Here is a 22,356-nt window from a genome sequence, read left to right as displayed (position 1 = left end):
TGGCTCAGGCCTCTGGGGGACCCGGCTTTGTGCCCCTCCTCCCTGCCTGGGAGGCTGGGGAGCAGCTGGTTCCCAGGCAGCCTCTTGCAGTGGGTTTCCAGTTAAGACACTGAAGCAGACACAGTACTACCCGGGCAGGGCTCCAGTGGAGGCTTTTAATGTTGCAAGAACCCCCTACACACACACAGACACGCACACGCGCATGCGCGCGCGCACACACACACAGACACACACACACACAATCTCTCTCGCTTGCTCGCTCACTCGCTATCGCTCTCGCTCCTGGAATCCTGGTTTTCCCTCCTGTAAACTCTCCCAACAGTCCTGCCCTGGAAGAAGCCCCTCCCTCTGTTGAGACCAGCCCTAAATTCCTGCTCCCCCAACTCTGCTCCGCAGTCCCAACCTCCGGCTTCAGGAAGTGGATCCTGCAGACTCGTAAGTAAACGTCTGCTCCCGCACCTCTAGGGTACCTGGACCCGCCATGGCACAGCGTTTGCCCGGTGCTCGCCCTCTCCTAATGCTGGGTAACCTCTGCGTCTTGCACTCAGAGGAAACTTGAAAGCAGGATGTCCCGGCCATGTTCCTGCTCCCTGCAGGTTCTTAGAGATCGCAGATGGCTGCCTAAGAGAAGGGCATGGCCTGGCAGCATTTGGGGTGCAGGCGTAGGCCCCTGCAGCGGGCAGGGGGCTAGGAAGGAACTTGTGGGACAGCGAAAGTGGCACAAGCGTGGAAGAAGAAAGGCGGGAGTTTAACGCCCGCGTATGGGCAAGGCGAGGGGGTGGGATCCGGGGGTGAGCGATCCTGGACCCCATTCTCTGGCGGGTGGGACTTCTCTTGATCCTCGCCTGCGTCTGTGGTCGTCCGCCTTGCAGGGGTGCTTCCGGACTTAACGGCGAATCCAGAATTCTCAGCGGCTGCCTTTTTGAAGGGGGAAGACAGTTAGGCACAGTAAGGTTGCGGCTCGAACCACCTACATCGCTCCAAGCAAAATATTCTGACCCAAGAGCTCGGGGTCACTTGAATTCTCTTCTCTTGGCCTTGGGTGCTGGCAAATGTGCTCTTGATTTCTTCTTTGCTGCCAAAGAAAACGCGCGTTTGAAAATGAGGCTGAGCAGCATCGCCACCCAGTGGCTGTCAGTTTTGGAGACTGCTTGTCTTAGAACGCAGCGCTCTGTCTGAAAGACGTGCATGGACTTCTAGTAGGCTCTTTGTGTTTGATGCTTTTTCTTAGAATTCACTTCATATGAGGAGAGAAATGGAATATCTGCACTCCAGGTATCTGTTCACTTCCTAGCCTTAGCAGTGGCTAGGAAAAGTCTGTGTGGGTTAATATTGTTACTTGCCTTGGAAATTTCTAAGGTAGACTCATTTCCTCATCTGTACACTGTGCCCTGGCAATGATAATAATACCCCTCTTACAGGGAAGTTATGAGGGTAAAATGAGATAAGTATGCCGTGCTTAGAACAGCAGCAGGAACAGTGAATACTAAATAAACATGATTGAGGTTAAATGATAAAGTTGATGATGGGTAAACCCTCTGTTTGCCTTCGGGTAACACTCAGAAGCCATAAGAAATAAGTCACATCATGACACTGACTGCATGTTTACTGATTCTAGGAGCTTCAGGATGGTTCATGCAAAGAGCTGGACCCTGAAGAAACATTTTGTAGGTTACCCTACTAACAGTGACTTTGAACTGAAGACAGTTGAACTCCCACCCTTAAAAGATGGAGGTAAGTCATACTCATGAGATTTAAGTTGGAAGAGACTGTGTCAGTTCACTTTTGCTGAATAACAAACCACCCCAACATTTAGAGACTTAAAACAATCATTTACTAGATCACGATTCTGTAGGTTGGCGGTTTAGGCAGGATTAAGTCGGCAAGCATTCTGTACATCTTATATGGGCTAAATGGTTCCTTCAGGATGGACATTACTCATATGTCATGTTAACTGTCCTTCTGAGGGTGCACTCCTGAGTTCTCCTCTCTGTGGCCTTTCTAACATGCTGGTTTGAGCTCTTTGTTATTTTCTGTGATTTCATAAATCTAGAGCAGCAGGCAAGCTGCTGCCTAGAACTGGCAAGCTCCAATGTGCAAGGACTGTTTGCTAATATGCTATTCATCAAAGCAAGTCACATAGCTAAGCCCAAATTCAAAGTATGGCCACAGACTTCCTTTTGGAGAAGGCAATGGCACCCCACTCCAGTACTCTTGCCTGGAAAATCCCATGGACGGAGGAGCCTGGTAGGCTGCAGTCCATGAGGTCGTTAAGAGTCAGACACAACTGTGCGACTTCACTTTCACTTTTCACTTTCATGTATTGGAGAAGGAAACGGCAACCCACTCCAATGTTTTGCCTGGAGAATCCCAGGGACAGAGCAGCCTGGTAGGAGGCCGTCTATGGGGTCGCACAGAGTTGGACTCGTCTGAAGCGACTTAGCAGCAGCAGTAGCAGAATTCTTTTTCCTTTTTAAGATTTTTTTTTTTAATGTGGGCTATTTTTTTCAGCCTTTATTGAATTTGTTACAATATTGCTTCTGTTTTATGCTTTGGTTTTTTTGGCCAAGAGGCATGTGGGATCCTAGCTACCTGACCAGGGACCGAACCTGCACCCCCTGCACTGGAACTGAAGTCTAAACCTCTGGGCCACCAGGGAGGTCCCACCGTAGACTTTTTGGTGGGAAGATGGCAAAGACGCTCCCACACAGCGATGGGTAGTATCTGTGGCCCTTTCACATCTACGGCTGAGACCTTTCCAAGGTTGTCTCTGTGAAGCTTCGATGTCATGTTGGAGGATTCTTCTTCTTTCCTTGGTAATTGCAACACACTCCTGGGGGCATGGTTCTTCCTGACTTTGGCCAGCCATGGGGGAGGATTTCCTCTCTGTCCCATGATAACAGTGGGGCTGCACTGCTAGCAGCTGTGTGCAGAGCTCAGACTTATCCCTGGAGCAAACAAGGAGGGGAAAGCTTCTTCACTGAGGGGCCTCCCATCCCCTTGGGGGAACTGGAAGGATGAGGCAAGCCTGAGGAAGTTGGAGGGAGAGAAATGGCAAGGCACCCCATCACGTGTTTGGAGATGAGCTTTGCAGAACATCTGCTAAGGGCTGTTTTCAGGCAGGTAAGCTTTGGCTAACAGGCATGCAATTAACTAACAGGGTTACTGTTATCCATCCATCTAGGTTGCCATAGCCAAAACCCAGAATCAAAATTCCAGAGGATGGGTGCATGAGAGTCACTCCAGGAAAATGCATGCATTGTAAAATACTAATGGGCTGATAATAAAACCCTATGTGACCCCCGTGGCCTAGCAGTTACAAATGTGGCCCTGGGCAAGATACTTATCAGATCAGATCAGTCTCTCAGTCATGTCCGACTCTTTGCAACCCCATGAATCGCAGCACGCCAGGCCTCCCTGTCCATCACCAACTCCCCGAGTTCACTCAGACTCACGTCCATCGAGTCAGTGATGCCATCCAGCCATCTCATCCTCTGTCCTCCCCTTCTCCTCTTGCCCCCAATCCCTCCCAGCATCAGAGTCTTTTCCAATGAGTCAACTCTTCGCATGAGATGGCCAAAGTACTGGAGTTTCAACCTAAGCTTTAATAAAATGGAAACAATAATTGTTCAGAACATCATAGGAAATAATCTATGTAAAGCATGAAGTGAATGCTGAGTAAATAGACATAAGAGAAAGCACAGGAAGTGCTCGCTCCGGAATCTTGGCTGCCGTCTGGCGGGGCTGAGGCTGCGTGGTCACCTGTGCGCAGTGCGCGGGTGAGCCTTCGTGGGGGCCATCTCTTTCCCCTGCTCCCCAACCCGAAGCTCGGTACCTGTGGGACGCGGGGCAGGCCTACCCGGGTGTTCCAGGTCAAGGACAGACATAAAGACTGGTGCAATAATCGATAATCGCGGCGGCGCCGGGTCAGGGAGAGGCGCCGTAGAGCTCAGAGCTCGTTGAAGCCCGCTGGGCAGCTCAGGGATAGGCGGGGCGCTGTGTAATGTTCAAGCTGGGAAAGGCTTTACGTGGCTTGTCAGAACCACATTTGTGGTTTCTTAGACAGTGAAGAAGGTGCAAACAGTGGACATTTTTTCCCAAGGTACTTCACACTGGATCCCAGAGAAGAGAGTTTTGTTTGGTACGGGGATCATCCACAGAACCTGCTTTCTGGATCCATCATCACCGTTGGAGTCATTAAACTTACCCACATTTCAAAGGTCAAGAATGCAGCTAAGCAAAGGCCAAAGGCTGAGTTCTGTTTTGCTGTGAATGCAGGGAGGAGAAAATATTTCCTACAAGTCAGTGATCAGCAGGATCTAGTAGAATGAGTAAATGTGGTAAACAAAGCTATAAAAATTATAGTACCAAATGAGGTATTAATCTTTTTCTTTTTTTTAATTTATTTTTAATTGGAGGGTAAGTTCTTTACAATGTTGTGTTGGTTTCTGCTGTACAATAATGTGAATCAGCTATTTGTTGTTTAGTTGCTAAGTCCTGTCTGACTGTTTTCGACCCCACGGACTGTAGCCCAACAGGCTCCTCTGTCCATGGGATTTCCTGGGCAGGAATACTGGAGTGGGTTGCTGTTTTCTTCTCCAGGGAGTCTTTCCAACCCAGGGATTGGACAGCAGATCTCCTGCACTGGCAAACGGATTCTTTACCACTGAGCCACCAAGTATAATATATCCCCTCCTTCTTGAGCCTCTCTCCCATCCAGCTGCCCACCACAGCCTCATTCTGATAACCCAAGTCGCCAAGGTGAATGTGAAAGAAGCAAACGTCTTACAGAACTGACACTGTTGAGGTGTGCCCATTGTTACCCCAACTCAGCAAAGAGAAGTAAACGAATGTGGTGAAACTATTGACAGAAATAAGGTGAAGCGGTCACAAAGCCATCTTCCTTACTTTACTCCCAAACTGCCTTCAGACAGTGCAGTGATCAAAGCTGGTTATTGTGTCGAACAAGGAGCAGTGATGAAAAACTGAAAAAGAAGATGTTTTCAGCTGGATGGAAACACAATAGCCTACTCAGATCTGAACTGAAAAAGGAACCTCTCCGCGTACAACCACTTAAAGAGCTTCATCAAGTCCAGGAACGTCGGCAAAGTGACATGATGATCAGGGACACCCTCTTTGACACTGTAACATCGTCCTGAACTTTCTATGTGCAGGCTGATGGCACAGTTGGATGCAAGCCGTTTTGGGTGCCATTGTAGTGCTGCAGGACCCGCAGATCTGCATCTTCTATGCTGCAGGAAGAAGGCTGTGAAATCTGTGTATACAGAAGAGCATTCCAACAGTCCTTCCGAATCCGAACATGCACTCTGCTCTGCCAGTGCTGCAGCAGCCACCCCACATTCCACAGCCTCTCGCAGCAACCCTTTGGAGGGAGGATTTTATGAATCTCTTGCCAAGGTCAAGCCAGGGAACTTCAAAAGCTTGACTGTCTTTTCCAAGAGAACCAGCTTCCACAGTGACTGAACACGCTCTGCTAAAACGTCAAAGTAAAAATGGTCCTCAGGAACAAGTTTGTGACCCTGTGGACTTGGAGGACATGGGCCTTCCAGCCAGTGATGTGTATGTCAGGCGGAAACACGTGGAGCCTGACCTGCCTCATCCGCCCTCAGTGTTCTTTCACAAGGCTTCTCCTCAGTCATAAAGGGGAAATGGGTTTTAATGCATATAGTATCCTGCATCATTGCCATCCTCTCTTATAAGCTGGTAAGCCAAGAACAAAATGGGTTTAGAAAAGGCAGGTGAACCAGAGATCAAATTGCCCACATTTGTTGAATCATAGAGAAAGCAAGGGAATTCCAGTCAACTTCATTGACTACACTAAAGTCTTTAACTGTGTGGATCACAACAATCTGTGGAAAATTCTTAAAGAGATGGGAATACCAGGACCACCTTACCTGTCTCCTGAGAAACCTGTATGCGGGTCAAGAAGTAACAGTTAGAACTTTACATGGAACAACTGACTGGTTCAAAATTGGGAAAGGAGTATGACAAGGCTGTATTGTCAGCCTGTTTATTTAACATCATGAGTACATCATGTGAAATGCCAGGCTGGATGAGTTACAAGCTGGAATAAAGATTGCCCGGGGGGAAATATCAACAACCTCAGATACACAGATGATACCACTTTAATGGCAGAAAACAAAGAGAAACTAAAGAGCCTCTTGATGAGGGAAAAAGTTGGCTTGAAACTCAACTTTCAAATAACTAAGATCATGGCATCTGTTCCCATCACTTCAAGGCAAATAGAAGGGGAAAAAGTAGAAGCAGTGACAGCTTTTATTTTCTTGGGCTCCAAAATCACTGGAGACAGTGATTGCAGCCATGCAATTAAAAGATGCTTGCTCCTTGGAAGGAAAGTTATGACAAACCTAGGCAGCATATTAAAAAGCAAAGACATTACTTTGCTGACAAATGTCCATCTAGTCAAAGCTATGGTTTTCCAGTAGTCACATATGGATGTGAGAGTTGGACCATAAAGAAGGCTGAGCACCGAAGAATTGATGCTTTTGAACTGTGGTGCTAGAGAAGTCTCTTGAGAATCCCTTGAACTGCAAGGAGATCAAAGCAGTCAATCCTAAAGGAAATCGATCTGAGTATTCATTGGAAGGACTGAGGGCTGAAGCTGAAGCTCCAATACTTTGGCCACCTGATGCAAAGAACTGACTCATTGGAAAAGACCCTGATGCTAAGAAAGACTGAGGGCAAAAGGGGTTGGCAGAGGGTGAGATGGCCGGATGGCATCACTGACTCTATGGACATGAATTTGAACAAACTCAGGGAGATAGTGAAGGACAGGGAAGCCTGGTGTGCTGCAGTTCATGGGGTCACAAAGAGTCAGACAACAGCAAGCCAAGAAGCTAGGGAGTAACCTAACTAAATGTAGTTTTGTAATAGTGGCCTACCCAAAGTGTGATGGGCCCTTTCTTGCTCTCTCCCTGGAGCCAGCTGGCATGGGCATCTAAGGCAGAGACCACTCCGCCACAGCTCTAGCCCACCAGACCAGCCTGTGCCCACTGCCCACCCACTGTGCAAGCGGCCAGGTGGGAGCTCCGCTCCAGGGATGCCAGCTCCCCGGCCACTTCATAGGTCAAAACTGACCGGGGAAGCCAGTGGCAGGCTGAGTCCAGGGTGCCTGCCACGTCAGACAGGATCCCAGTAACAGGCATGTCAACTCCTCCTGTGCGGCCATCGCGGTTTCCGCTGCCCACATGTCTTGCTCCTTGAGAGCTTGAGGATGACCTTGCTCGAGCAGCCCGTTACTTCCTGAGACCCGGCCGCTTTCTTAGGTCGCATCTTTCTACTCAGGGTGCAGTAGTGGCTTTGCTGCACCCTCGGCCAGTGCCAGAGTGAGCCCCTCCACACTCTGGCGAGCAGAACGAGCTTGGGCTCAGTAACAGTTTCTTTTAAAAAGAAAAGAGAAAAGCCCTAATGTGTCTCAGTAGCAACTGTCTGATGCTTTGTTTTCACACGGTAATAAAAGTGTGTGTGTGACATTTTTTTCCTAGTGAATTTGACAGTTTAAATGTTTCACGATTTAAAACATGAAAATGCTTCTTAAGTATTTTGGTTATTTTTAAAATGCCACTGTGACTTCCTATCAGATGTTCAAACTCTACGCATTCTTATTGGTTAATATTATTGAATGAAATAGTGCCAAAGATATCCAAACTCTTGACATCATCTGTGGCGCTGTAAAATGTACACTATAAATTGGACAGTTTTGAAATTATAACCATTTTTGATGCTCTGAATCTCAAGGTGAGCAGTGAGTTTTGCATAGAGGATATTATTGGACTAGCAGTAAGGGTTGTGGGTTATACTGGAGTGGAGAAAGGGGGGAGAATTAGAATTCAAATAAGCTATAACTCGGACATTTGTAAAACTTTAGTCAAGATGTACAGCATTTTGTGAAAATTCTTTGCCGTGAAACTTCTTGGAGATTTGATTTTCTTGTCAAAGTTTTGTAAATAGTCCTTACGTCCATGTTTGGGTAAGTGAAAGACCTCAAGTTTATATGTAAAGACTCCTGGAGTTTGTTTAAATTCACGTCCGTTGAGTCAGTGATGCCATGCTTGGATGGCATCCTGTCATCCTCTGTCGCCCGCTTCTTTTGCCATCCATCTTCCCCAGCATCGGGGTCTTTTCCAGTGTGTCAGCTCTTCGGCTCTTTCTTCTATATTCGGGTCAGTGAAAGACCTCAAATTTATATGTAAGGACCTCAAGTTTCTATGTAAAGACCCTTAGTCACGTGATCATAGTCTCTGCTTTTTGTCACTATTAATCTGTATTCAAGTGTCTGTGTTTTTTAATCTTGTTTAGGACTGTTTTGAGATTAATGTACTCAAAAGTCCTACATGATGGGTTTTATACAATTGGGATAAAATTAATTTTCAGTAGCATAGGTTAATGTGCTAAATAACATGCCATATTGTGTTAGAGATACTGGAATACTGTTATTCTACTATCTGTGTAATATTTATATTTTAAATGTGTCTTTTTTAAAGATTTGTTTAATGTGGACCAATTTTAAAGTGTTTTATTGAATTTGTTACATTGTTGCCTGTTTTATGTTTTGGTTTTTTGGCCCCAAAGCATATGGGATCTTAGCCCCCTGCATTGGAAGGTTAAGTCTTAACTAGACTGCCATGGAAGCCCCTCAATATATGTTTTAAAACACAAATTTGAGTATACATTTAATCATGGGGATATCATAAATATAAGCACCTCTCTAAAAAGTCATTATTTCAGGAGTTGAATAATAGACCAGTATGACCAAGTAGTGTTTTTATGGTTCAGTCTTAAACATTTGCTCTAAGAAAATAGTCTTGAATTTCACATGCTGCTGTTTTTATGATTTTTTGCCACATTATAGTACTGTGTTGTTTTGAATTCACACATGTCACTGTTTCTCCTTTCCATTTTCTAAGATGACTTCTTGTTTGAGAAAGAGAAAGAGGGAGTGGATTTCTTACTACAGTTTTGGGGTCTAGATGTTACTATCTATTTTACTACAATGATCATAGCATCAGTTTAAAAATCCAAATGCATAAAGAATGCACCACTCACATTTTTATTCATAAGCTAATACTTTGAAAACTTATATTAGATTTTCTTTTTTGCAGTTACATTTGAAAATGATAGAATGAAAAAGCTTTATTTATTCTCTTTCTCTGCAGATATATCCATTACATCGGCTCTTTTAGAAAGCTCATTTTTCATGAACACACCTAAGACATATTGGGCAGACAGTTGGTAATATTCAGGACTTTAATACTGTTTTCTTTGGTACAGCTTCCATATTGCGTGTTCATTTTAATATTTTGGTAATTTAATATACTTCAGAGTGGAAAAATATTAGCTTTATTTTGGGACTTTTTATAGAACTACCCTTGTATTCAATAGCATAGGAAAATGTTCTTGTGAGTTTCAGGGTCTCTTTATCTCAGTACTTTTATGATTCTATGAAAATTATTTAATTATTTTAAAACTTATACTTTTGTTGTAAGTATGCCACATCTGAATTGTTAAAAAACTACTTTGAATACCTTAATATTTGCTGCATTTTTTTCTGTAACTATAACATGACTTCTTTCAGAATGGAAATATATGTGTGCTTCCCAATGTTTACTTTTGTGTCTAATCTCTTTATATGTCCAACTGTAATGATGAGAATAAATGTTCAAAATTAATTCTAAAACAAAAAAACATCCAGAAAGCACAGATGAGAGCATAAGCTTGAAGCAGAAAGACTGTCTTTGTTCATTGAGAAGGCCAGAGATAAGGCACAAGGCCAAGGTTTCTAATTGCCTGTGGAATGCTTTATTTTGCAGAGGTCCTGCTGGAAGCTTTGTACTTGACTGTGGATCCTTACATGAGGTATTATTTTCCTCTGGAAAATTCTTATGTTGTGCATTGGATACTACCTTGCCATGGGCAATCTTAGAATAATCCACTGTCACTTTCTCATTTCTCCCAGTATGATGTCAGTGATGGGATTCACAGATGCTCATCTTTTTCAGGCAAAAGTCTGAGCAGAATGGTGGTAGACAACACTGGCCCCTTTATTTTACAAGCATCCCCTATCTTATTGTGTTCAATTTGCCCCTCATCATTTATCAGAATTGCTTCCCAAAACAATAAAAGAAGAAATAAGCCAAACTCCAGTTTTTCCATGTCACTGTTGGCAAATGATTTGGGTATAGGAAGATGGCTGAGACTAAAATTAGATTTTCTTGCCTTTCCTTTACATATATTCTTGTAATTTAGGTAATCTGCAGCTGACTGAACTGTGTGTACTTAGTAAGCAATTCGGGGTGGGGAGGGAATAAAAGCTTTCATTGGCCACTGAGTCAATAACTTTTTGCCTAGGTGGACAATGCAGTCATCATTCTTTTAAATAAATTTTTTTCACAGTTGATTGATAGAGATTCAGATCTAAAGTGAAAAATGTATTTCCAGATGTTAACTAGCATTTCTTTTTGCATGTCTAGTGTTTTGGGTAACAAGTGCCCAGTAGTACCTGGGTTATGTTTTCAAAGTCATTGGTAGAAATTCAGCCACAATTGAGCGTGATGGTAAGATTCTCACGTTCATTTCATAGAAAAATACTACCAGATCAAAACTGCCTGTTACAGCTTTCCTCCCCAATTCCACCTAGTGGTACTGCCCTCATGTGGCTGGTTTCAGTTTTATATACACTTCCCCAGTGGTTTTCCATTTGGCTTGAAACTTAAGACAATTTCCTCCCAGATGCTCCTATATATTAAGAATGGTTTTGTTTTGTTTCAGAATTATGGCAAAAAGCTTGAAGGAGGGTGACATGATGATGGGAGAGCAAGTGGCCAGGTAGTGATATCCTTTTGTCCCACTGCTTGGAAAATATGTCTCCCCTTCACCTCCTGCTGGGCCCTGTTTCTGTCCATCACTCTTACAATCTCTTCAGGTTGCGTGGGTCACTCACTGTTCAACTTGGAAATTACCTGGGAAATCTGTCCTTTTCCTGACTAGCTGATGGGGAGGAAAGAAGGCGAACTTCTTATCATTGCAACTTAGCTTTGCTATCCTTACTTTTGAGGGTTTCCCTGGTGGCTCAGATGGTAAAGCGTCTGCCTGCAATGAGGGAGACCCGGGTTCGATCCCTGGGTTGGGAAGATCCCCTGGAGAAGGAAATGGCAACCCACTCCAGTATTCTTGCCTGGAAAATCCCATGGACAGAGGACCCTGGGAGGCTACAGTCCATGGGGTCACAAAGAGTCAGACACAACTGAGCGACTTCACTTTCTTGGAGAAAGAAAGTGAAATGGGGATGGGGAGGGAAGAAGGTGAAATTCTTATCATTGCAACTTAGCTTTGCTATCCTTACTTTTAAGTACTAAAAAAAAAAGTGTATTCATGCAGTTCCTGATTATTATAAAAATTCAAATAAGATAAAAATTTATATATTGGAAACTAAAAGTTCCCCCATCATCTGAACCTTAGAGATGACTGTCGTTAATGTATTATTATTTCAAAAATTGTTCAGTACATGTACTAATATTTATAATCTTTAAGGGAATTAAAAGCCCTTCAGCAAATTGCTTTTCCTCAATATGTCATGGCTATCTTTTGTTGACAGTGTATAAATATACCACTTACCTCTTAATGGCTTGCAGATTACTCCATTGCTTTTATTGTTGTTCAGTCACTAAGTCCTACTCTTTGCAACCCCCATGGATTGTAGTCCTCCTGGTTCTTCTGTCTGTGGGTTCTCAGGTAAGAATACTGGAGTGGGTTGCCATTTCCTACTGCAGGGGATCTTCCCAGATCAGGGGTCAAAACTGCATCTCCTGCATTGGCAGGCAGACTCTTTACTTCTGAGCCACTTGAGAAGCCCATTCCATTGATACCTGACATTTAACTTATCTACTCCTGATAACAGCTCTTTCCGGTTTTTTCTACTGAAAATAGTTCTGCAAGGAATATGCATACATCGATCTGAGTATGTCTCTGTATTCTTTGCCTACCTGGATGACTATTGCTTTATATTGAATCCCCAGAAGTGTAAATTCTAGGTCAAAGAAGATGTACATTTTCATTTGAAGCAATAATGACAGATTTCACTTCAAAAAGATTATATCCATTCCTACCAAGAGTGTCTTAAAGAACTTATTTCCTTGGTAACTCTATGATCATTGCTAATTATCACTCTTGGCAATTTGAAGTGAATAAATGATAGTTAACTGATCTTGCTTATTCGATGCTTAGTTTAATTTGCATTTCTTTCATTATTAGTGATGTTGACATTCTCTTTGAAAATTAATGGTTTTCTTCTGTGAATTATCTGTTCATGTCATTTGCCTTTTTCTTTTAAGTCTTTTCATCCTTTAAAATGATCTGTAAAACTTCTTGTGTGTTATGAATATTAGTACTGACAACATTTGGGCCTTTGTTTATCTTTCTTTTGTGTCCAATTATAGCTGAAAATTTTTATGTGATAAAATTTCATGATTAGAATGGCATTCTCCCCTCCAAAATTGCTAGAATATTTATTCACTTTTCCTTATAGTATGTTATATTTTATCTTCTAGAAATTTAATTTTTATTTTGGAGCAAGGACTAAAGTGTTTATGCTTCAAATGACTAGCAAGTTATAATACCATTTATTGAAATCTTATTTGGATTTTTGTTGGGATTGTAATGACTTTATAGATTCATTTAGGGGAAACTTATTTACAATATTTCTCTCCAAGCACAAGGTATATATCTCTTCATTTATCCATTTTTGTCTCATGGCCTAAAGTTTTCTTCATATAGGATGAGATTGAATAATAGTGAAGTAGATCATACTTCCATGCTGAGGGAGAGGGACAGTGAGAGAGGAAATGTTGAGGACTCAAGAGAGAGGAAGGGCTGAGAGATGAAGGGCAGCCTCTGAAGAAGAGAAGAGATGATGTCTGGGTCACCTTGAGCCAGAGGATGAACTTCTCATGCTTAGAGAGGAGTGAGTGAGGACAGGGACAGATGCTGGACCAGTTGAGAATTCCTCTCTGATGGCCCATATTGTTTTCTCAAGGAGAGACCAGTGGCTATTCTGATGGAGAGATGTGGTAGGCTATTTGATCAAGGACTATGAAACTCAGTGCCCTTTGTGGACACTAACCATGCAGCATACAGACTCCCTTGAAAGGAAAGGGGTCTCACGCATCTGAATGTGCTTTCTCTTTCAGAGTTGTGGAAAGTAAAAATTCAGCCTTCCCAACAGGAACTATTGTGCTGGCTCCTTCTGGCTGGACAACGCATTCCATTTCTAATGGGGAAAAACTGGAAAAGGTGCTTGCAGAGTGGCCAGACACGTTACCACTGTCTCTGGCTCTGGGAACGGTTGGCATGCCCGGGTGAGTTTCATGGGTATATTTCACTCGTTTGAATCCCTGACGTTTTGGTTTTCCAAAATGGTTGGTCCAGAGCTTGAATAACAAGAAGAGACTTGAGGCATTCTAAGCTCAGGAGTGGATTAGAGAGGATGATGGGACTAAGAAGGGAAGAAGAGGGGCTGGAGGGGAGAGAGGAGGGCTCAGGTACAAGGAGGAAGTGCCAGTGAGGAACAGCATGCAGCATGGTCCCTCTCAAGCCTCTGGCAAGTGGTGACACAAAGAAACCAGCTCCTTCAGTCTCTGGAAAGGTCTTCCTTCACCCCTCACTCATCTGCCTCTGTTTCAGAGCTTAAAAGGGAGAGAAAGTTCAATGTACCTTGGCCTTTCTGTATCACCTCTGATTCCTCACCATCTTTCGACATCTGAGTTTCCAGAGGTGTCAGGGGATCTGAAATTTAATAACTGAGATGAATCACAATAGTTGTACAGTCACTCAGGGTGGATAGCTTTAAAATAGCCCAGTGTCTCTTGGCCTGGCGCTCAGGAAGACTCCTGGTCAGTTGATCCTGCATCTGCTCTCCAGTCCCCAGCTGCTGTCTGCACCTCAAGGTTCTTCTCGTGCCCTGGAGAAGCAAGGTTGACAGAATTCCTTTCGGAGTCCCCAAAACATTTCTAGGCTGAAGAGTTTCTTTAAGTTATGTGATCTTTTTCTCCCTTCTTTCCTTCTTCCCAGTCTTCTGCCCTCCTTCTTTTTAACCTTTTGGAGGACTTCTAGAGAATGAAATGAATGATCAGCCTCCTGCATAACCAGTCCCTTACATCTCAAGTTCATGTAACACTCAGAATTTGAACTCCTCAGAAGTCCCACAATCAGGAGACAACATTGTGAAATTAGAGGACGCTTAATGCCTTCTTGGGCCGCCCAGGTGGCGCTAGTGGTAAAGAACCCACCTGCCAATGCGGGAGATTTAAGAGACGCAGGTTTGATCCCTGGGTCAGGAAGATTCCCTGGAGGAGGGCATGGCAACCCACTCCAGTATTCTTGCCTGGAGAAGCCCATAGACTGAGGAGTCTGGTGGGCTACAGTCCATGTGGCTGCAAAGAGTCAGACCCTACCGAAGTGACTTAGCGATGCCTTCTTACATACAAATAGTGGGCACTAAACAGAATGACAGCCCTTCTCGATCTTTCCTGGCAGGCCTGTGCCCTCTACAGTGACAGCACTTCCTCTCACCGTATTATTCCACCCATCCTTCTCTCTAAATTGTGACCCAGGGGTAGGAGCACAGGGGTGAAGGCAGACATGAGGAAACCACAAGGTCAGTCTCCCATGACTTAGTTGGAGAGAAGGTAATTCATAAAATATTAGGAGATTTGAATTCTAAAACAGAAGACGATTTATTCATTTGTGGGTACATTTCTCATTCACCTGTTCCAAGTCCCTAAGGAGTACGTTTTCACTCCAATCAACTTCATACAGTGGTTCTCAAAGACTGGGTGGGAGGGGTTATACAAGCCACATTTCTAGCCTCCCCTAGCAACACATCACCCATTCTTTGAGAATTTTTGCCTAGATGAGCCGCTTATCAACAGGATGGATCAACACTTCCAGAATCCAGGAGCTTCCGCTCATCTATGAAAGAAGTTGAACTTTGAAACCTAGGGACTTTCAGCTGTCCAGTCTGTCTCTTTCAGCTGTCTCCAAAGATTTCACATCCTCCCAAAGTATTGCATTATTTCTGTCAATGGGACCTCTGTCTTCCTCTTTGGCTGAAAGAGTTTAAGTGTTTTTCTCTCCAACATGTTGATTCTATCCAGTCACCCTTCATCCAAAGTATACCTTAAATTTTCTTTATTGTTGGCGTCTCCATCTTATCTCCAGTTTACTTTTATTCTTTTATTACTTTGTAATTAATTTTTGGGGGGTTGTGCGGGGTCTCTGTTGCTGCACTCAGGCTTTCTCCAGTTGCACGTGGGGGCTGCTGTCCCTTGTGGTGCATGGGCTTCTCACTGCAGGGGCTTTTCCTGTTGTGAAGCACAGGCTCCAGGCACAGGAGCTTCAGTTGCTGAGGCTCATAGGCCCCAGAGTGCATGGGCTTCAGTAACTGTGGCACACGGGCTTATTTCTCTGCAGCATGTGCAATCTTTCCAGACCAGGCATTGAACTCACGTCCCTTGCACTGGCAGGGGATACTTATTCACTGTCACACCAGGGAAGTTCTCCAGTTTACTTTTAAAAGATGATGTTTGGGAAAGACCCTGTATGTCTTAAGTCAGTATATCTAATTAAAGGCTGATTTTGCAAATATCTAGAAGGGATATTGGAGGAGGGAGCCTAAGGATTGTTGTGGATGGCATGATCCTATCTGAAATATACCTTCTGCTTCTTTCTGGGAGTTAGGCTAACTTATCCATACACTCTGGTATCAGCGTCCATTAAGGTAGTGGTTCCCAGTTGTTTGCATTCATAAGAATTACCTAGAATCCTATTAAATTCAGATTTCCATGTCCCAGTATTTTTAAATCAGTGGGACGGGGCATCTAAATTTTTAATAAAACTTCAGTTGATTCTGAGGCAGATGGTTGTTCCATCCATCTTTTGAAAAACACTGGGTCAAGGGGACTTCAGATTTTTGGGTCCTCAGAAAAAGTGCTCTCTGCCTTCTTTGCTTTCCCTTCAATGCCCAACTGTATCTGGCCCTCAAATGTAATCAGAGGCTGAGTAAGCTTAAGTTATGCCAGCGTGTAGCTTTGTTTTACACAGAAATGACTTTCTAAGAATCTGTCTGAAATTTTGCCAGTGGCTCAACAATCACCATGATGGAACAGGTTTCGTGGGCTCAGACTCAGGGGTACAAAAATAGAACTTAAAAATTTTCTGCTCCTGTGTTTCATTTCTATCTCCAGCTGATATAGTAAAATAAACCTTAGTTAAACCAATGATTTCTCACATCGTTTCAGGATCATACTCATAATTTCCTTTGTCTTCTCCCTAGGTTAGATGCAAAGGTCCTAGGGCTAACACAAACCCAGTGCTAGTAGAGGCGGGGAACAACTTCTTGCTCTGGATCTGTCTTAGTCTTATGCTGGTCATAAGTCTTATGCTTTGAGACTTCAAAGTGTAACTTTTCCGACTGAGTCCTCAGCCGCATCCCTTCTGAGCTGGGACCCTACTGAGGCATGGTGGTTTCCTCTCCTCGTCCCCGCTGGTGCCGTCTGAGCTGCATCTTTGCAGGCCCACTACTTCTTTCCCCGCCAGCTGACTTTGGCATTTCACTTCAAACAAGATGCGGGGACTGTAGGAGTTCTTCCCCACACTTCAGAGCATGGGAAACTCAATGTGTTTCTCCCTGACCCCCTCAGGCCTAGATACCATCCACATACAGTCATCTCTGCTCTGGGACTAGGGTACCATGATGACATGGAGGCTTTCCCCACGAAGCTCATCATCTCCCTAGGACGTACATGGGAATGAGGCATACGCTTTCTGTTCTGGGATCCCTAAGGTTTAAGGTTTAAGGTTCCTTCACCCTTGAAACCTGGCCTGGGTGAAAGGTTGTTGTTGAATCACGCGAATACACCGGGATTCTTGGCCCCCGGAGGAGAAGAATTCAATCCGGGGCCAGAGACGAGGCTTGATCGCTCAGAGCTTTTGTGTAGTAAAGCTTTATTAAAGTATAAAGGAGATAGAGAAAGCTTCTGACATAGGCATCAGAAGGGGGCAGAAAGAGTACCCGCTTGCTAGTGTTAACAATGAGGTTATATAATCCAAAGAATGTCTGGAGGTTGTAAAGACCTCCTCCGACCTACTCCCATAATTTACATTTTAAGATAACACTGTCCTCAGGCAAGATACATCCTTGTAAAGACCAGGTATACTCCCATAATTAACATTTTAAAATAACAGAAGGTTGAATCCAAAGACTGTCCTTAGGCAGGATACATTATTGGTATATAATCCTAAGGAATGTGGAGAAAGAAAAAAAGTTTGTCCTTTTTTCCTCCTTGAGAATTCCAGACCCCTCTCTCTTTGGGGACCCCTAGACTCCCTATCAACCTGCCTAGGAACTGACTCTCTCATGGGGATGGACAAGATACTGCTCTTTTTGAGCCACCTCACTGTTCCATCCATAGTTCCCATCATCTTTATTCCTCTCCTAGAGGTAAGGAAGGAGGAAGTGGACCATTGGTAGCTGGTAACATCCATTTCCTGTATTTTCTGTCTTTTACCTGGACCCATGGCATTGGGCTGCTGAGAAGGTCTTCAGGGTATAAGTAAATGAGATACAGAGGAAAGAAACACATTTATCCACATAGTCTTGCTTTTCTTCCCTCAGCCTAACAGCCTACTTTGGCCTGTTGGACATCTGTGGAGTGAAGGGTGGAGAAACAGTGCTGGTTAGTGCGGCAGCAGGAGCAGTGGGCTCTATTGTGGGGCAGATCGCTAAGCTCAAGGTAAGTGGCTTCCTCCATAACAACCACTCACTTGACACCCACAGTGTGCACTGGGAAGGTAGCAGTGGACACAGCAGACCTTGCCTCATCTCTGGGAGTTTGGTCTAGTTGACCTCTTGTAGAAGTTGGATATTGGGAATGGCTGAGAAATGGGGGGAACAGGGAAAATGGTGCAGCAATGATGACCTGAATGTTGTTATTTGATAACATTGCAGGTATCACATCAGGAATGGACTCTGCTACAGTAGCGAGTTTGTGAACTATTCTCGTAGTTTTTACTGAATGTCTCTTGTTACAGCTTAATCTCCTTTCTTTGTGATTGCCTCAAACAACTGAAAAAGGGACTTGATCAGCCAACCAAGAGTCACTGCCCCTATGGCCCCATTTCAAAGGATGTTGCACTCAGCCCAGAGAAGTGGGGCCCTAGCTTGGGAACTAACTCATGGGAGGCACCCAGGCCTTGGAAACACTGGCTCTGATACGGACAGGTGTTTGTACTTGAGATCTGATCTGATGGTGGGAGTACAAGACATCAGGCAGCTCAGATGTGATCAGGATGTACCACTTTATAGAAATGTTCCAAGGTGATCTGGTTTGGCTGATCCTTTGCCAGAGGGTGGATGTAGGACCTAGTTCCAGGGCCTAGTTTCTAGTGAAAAAGTCAGGGAGAATACAGATGAGTACAGGGCTATAACCAACAGCCAAGTGTTGGGGCTGGTATCCAGTGCTGATGGGCACTTGGAATACAAATAGATGAGGCTATCATAGTGGTTGCAGGAAGAATTTATTTAAATAAGTAAATAAGAATAAATGTTGAATTTTATCATACTTTGCAGTTAAAGAATTATGTTAGTTTCCTAATCTTAAGCCATAATAGCATTCTGGAATAATCTTTATTTACCTATGGTGTATATTAAATTTATACTTTTGGAATTGATCTAATAACATTATACATAGAATTTTTGCATCTATATTCATAGGTGAGTTTGGTTTAAAGTTTGGAACCTATCAGTGTTTAGCTTTGGGTTATACTAGCCTTATAAAATGAATTAGTAATATTTCCAAATTTCAAATTTTAAATGTTTTATTAAAATGTTAGGGGATTTTGGGGGGGGGAGTTCCCTGATGGCCTTATGGTTAGGACTCTGTGCTTTCTCTGCTGAGGACACAGCTTCAGTCCCTGGTCAGGGAAGTATGAGCCCTCATGCCACATGGTATGGCTAAAAAAATAATTTTTTTAAAGGCATTTTTATTTCAAAAGTTTGATATGACTTGTCCTTAAACCTGTTCTTTTAGAAACTTGACTAGCGACTGCCATGTTAAGAAGTCAGTGCTTAATCCTTAGATGAGTGACATGCTTAATCCTTCATTTTAGAGAAATCACCTTGGCCTTTGGAGAACAGTTCATAGGGACATGATGCTAGGAACAAGAAGTCAAATCAGGAGGCTCTTACAATAATCCAGATGAAAATTATGATAGACTGACAGTGAAGACAGAAAGTCAGAAGTAGCTTTTAAGGATATTTGGTGAAAAAGAATAAAACCTGGTGATTGGATGTGGATAGAAGAGGGCGGAAAGCAAGCATCTCCTACAACCCAGGTGTTTCAGGTCTGGTTAACTGGGTAACTGAGTATCACTCACTACAATAGAGAACAGAGGAGGAACACCAGGTAAAAAGCAAGGAAAAAAATACATTCCACTTTAGACACACTGATATGTGTCTGAAGGCTCCACAGGCTATCCATGTGTAGATTAGTAGAGGTCTTTAGAAATACTGATTTGGAACTCAGGGTGGAGGCCTGGCTGGAGTTAAGAGACAAGGGAATCATCTGCAGGAAGGTGGCAGTGAGGTGGTGAGAGTAAATGAGATCATCCCATGAGAGTGTATGCTTAGAAGGAACAAGGACCAAGGATAGACTGTGCAAAATCATTTCTTCTTGAATCAGGAATGAGTGGAAAAACTATATGGCAGCTGTTTGTGCAGATATATACATGTATGCACCCAATCCAGGTGAAGGTGAACAGAGGCTGATATTCTGGTCTTCACAATGCATTCAGAATAGAACTTTCTAAAGAGCTACTCTCTATGTGCCAATATAATCTCTATTCTCAGGCTGAATGCACTCTGCTTCCTCTATCATTAGGCAGTATCTAGTCCAATGCTTTGGGCCAAATCACAGAATATGGGGCAGTTACCTGGAGGTCTCTCTATGATATGAGAGTTACAGGGCTGGGCCAAAATTACAGTCTAAAGTGCCACTGCCCCAAGAGATAGCATGGAAGTCACTGCAAGGGAGAAGCCCCGACACGAAGAAACAGGAGAGTCAAATGAGTGGGCTGTCAAGCCAGCAGGTTGAAAAGAGCTGCCAACCACCTAAACGTAGGAGGGATCTGTTGGGTGGGCAGAGGCAAGCTGAAGTTACATTTGGGTTGTATCATAAGCTGGTTTAGGGACTAATCTAACCTCTAGGGTCTATTGACCCATTATATATGTGACTCAGCACCTAGGAGGGTGTTCTGGGGGAACCTGGCCATTCCAGTCTAGGAGGATATAGTTTGCCCTGGTTGTGGTTTATAAATGGTTACCATTTTTCTCCCCATTTAGGGCTGCAAAGTTGTTGGAACAGCAGGGTCTGATGAAAAAGTTGCTTGGCTTAAAAAGCATGGATTTGATGTTGCCCTTAACTACAAAACAGTAAAGTCTTTGGAAGAAGCTCTGAAAGTAGCTGCTCCCGAGGGTTATGATTGTTATTTTGATAATGTAAGTACAAATTAGACTTACTATCTGACTTAGGAACAAAGTACTGTACCAGGAAATCTACTTCTAGAGTTTCCATCTAAAAATATGAGGAAAGCCCATATGCCCTTTAAAAAAAAAAAAACAGCTTTATTGGGACTTCCCTGGTGGCTCAATGACAAAGACTCCCTGCGCCCAGTGCCAGGGGCCTGGGTTCGATCCCTGGCCAGGGAACTGGACCCCACAAATAAGAGTTCACACGCCACCACTAAAGATCCCATATGCCGTAACTAAGACCTAGTGCAGCCAAATATATAAATAATTAAAAAAATTTTTTGAAGGCATTTAACAACAAAAAAAATTTTTTAAAGCTTTATTGAGATATAATTTACCCATTTAAAGTATAAGATTTGATCATTTCTAGTGTGTTCACAGAATTGTACACCTCTTTGCACAATTTTAGAACATTTTCATCAAGCCAAAAAGAAATGCTGTGCTCAGTATTAGTTATTCCCCCTAAAGTGCTCTTTGGTGACTGGCTTCTTACACGTAACATGTTTTCAAAACCCACCCATGTTGTAGCATGTTTATCAGTATTTCATTCCTTTTTATACATTTTTCATTGAAATGTAGTTGATTTTCAGTATTGCTTCCTTGCTTTTTATGGCCAAAAATATTCCATTGTATGGACACACCACGTTTTATCAGTCATCCATCAGTTGATCGGCAAATGAATCATTCACATTTGGCTATTAAGTATAAGGCTATTTTGATCATTCATATGCAGTTTTTGTGTGGATATAAATGTTCATTTCTCTTGACTACAAGTAGAACTGTCAGGTCATATGGTAGCACCATGTTTAACATTTTGAGGAACTGCCATCAGTTCAGTTCAGTCGCTCAGTCGTGTCCAACCCCCTTTGCTACCTGATGGACTCCAGCACGCCAGGCCTCCCTGTCCATCACCAACTCCTGGAGTTTACTCAAACTCATGTCCTTTGAGTAGGTGATGCCATCCAACCATCTCATCCTCTGTTGTCCCCTTCTCCCGCCTTCAATCTTTCCCAGCATCAGGGTCTTTTCCAACGAGTCAGTTCTTTGCATCAGGTGGCCAAAGTATTGGAGTTTCAGCTTCAACATCAGTCCTTCCAATGAATAGTCAGGACTGATCTCCTTTAGGATGGACTGGTTGGATCTCCTTGCAGTCCAAGGGACTCTCAAGAGTCTTCTCCAGCACCACAGTTCAAAAGCATCAATTCTTCGGCACTCAGCTTTCTTTATAGTCCAACTCTCACATCCACACATGACTACTGGAAAAACCATAGCTTTGACTAGATGGACCTTTGTTGGCAAAGTAATGTCTCTGCTTTTTAATATGCTGTCTAGGTTATCATAACTTTTCTTCCAAGGAGCATCTTTTAATTTCATGGCTGTAGTCACAATCTGCAGTGACTGAGGAACTGACATACTATTTTGCGAAATGGCTGCACTATTTTACATTCTCACCAGCAATCATGAGGGTTTCAATTTCCCAAATCTTTACCGTGTTTATTATCTGTCATCTTGATTGTGGCTATTCTAGTGAATTTGGAGTCATAATTCGTTGAGGTTTTAATTTGCATTTCTTCAGTCACTAACGGAGAAGGCAATGGCAACCCACTCCAGTACTCTTGCCTGGAAAATCCCATGGACGCAGGAGCCTGGTAGGCTGTAGTCCATGGGGTCGCTAAGAGTTGGACACGACTGAGCGACTTCACTTTCACTTTTCACTTTGACTTTTCACTTTCATG

General features: G+C 43.4%; 1 protein-coding gene and 1 pseudogene across 1 annotated transcript in view; both read left to right on the top strand.

Moving 5' to 3' along the window:
• Nucleotides 1-202: 202 nt before the first annotated feature.
• PTGR1 (prostaglandin reductase 1) overlaps nt 203-22,356 on the top strand; it is a 30,687-nt gene continuing 8,533 nt past the window's right edge. The window contains exons 1-7 of the mRNA XM_061426483.1: nt 203-435; nt 1,619-1,734; nt 9,852-9,897; nt 10,810-10,866; nt 13,227-13,394; nt 17,711-17,828; nt 20,435-20,590. Of these exons, the coding sequence (XP_061282467.1) occupies nt 1,629-1,734; nt 9,852-9,897; nt 10,810-10,866; nt 13,227-13,394; nt 17,711-17,828; nt 20,435-20,590 (651 nt within the window). The 5' untranslated portion in view covers nt 203-435; nt 1,619-1,628. The remainder of the gene's footprint in view (nt 436-1,618; nt 1,735-9,851; nt 9,898-10,809; nt 10,867-13,226; nt 13,395-17,710; nt 17,829-20,434; nt 20,591-22,356) is intronic.
• On the top strand, nt 3,082-9,845 carry LOC133253354 (pleckstrin homology domain-containing family A member 1-like; annotated as a pseudogene).

The sequence above is a fragment of the Bos javanicus genome, chromosome 8, assembly GCF_032452875.1.
Source record: "Bos javanicus breed banteng chromosome 8, ARS-OSU_banteng_1.0, whole genome shotgun sequence".
In the NCBI taxonomy this organism is placed as follows: domain Eukaryota; kingdom Metazoa; phylum Chordata; class Mammalia; order Artiodactyla; family Bovidae; genus Bos; species Bos javanicus.
The sequence above is the reverse complement of the archived record's forward strand: the minus strand, read 5'-3'. Positions and strand labels throughout refer to the sequence as shown.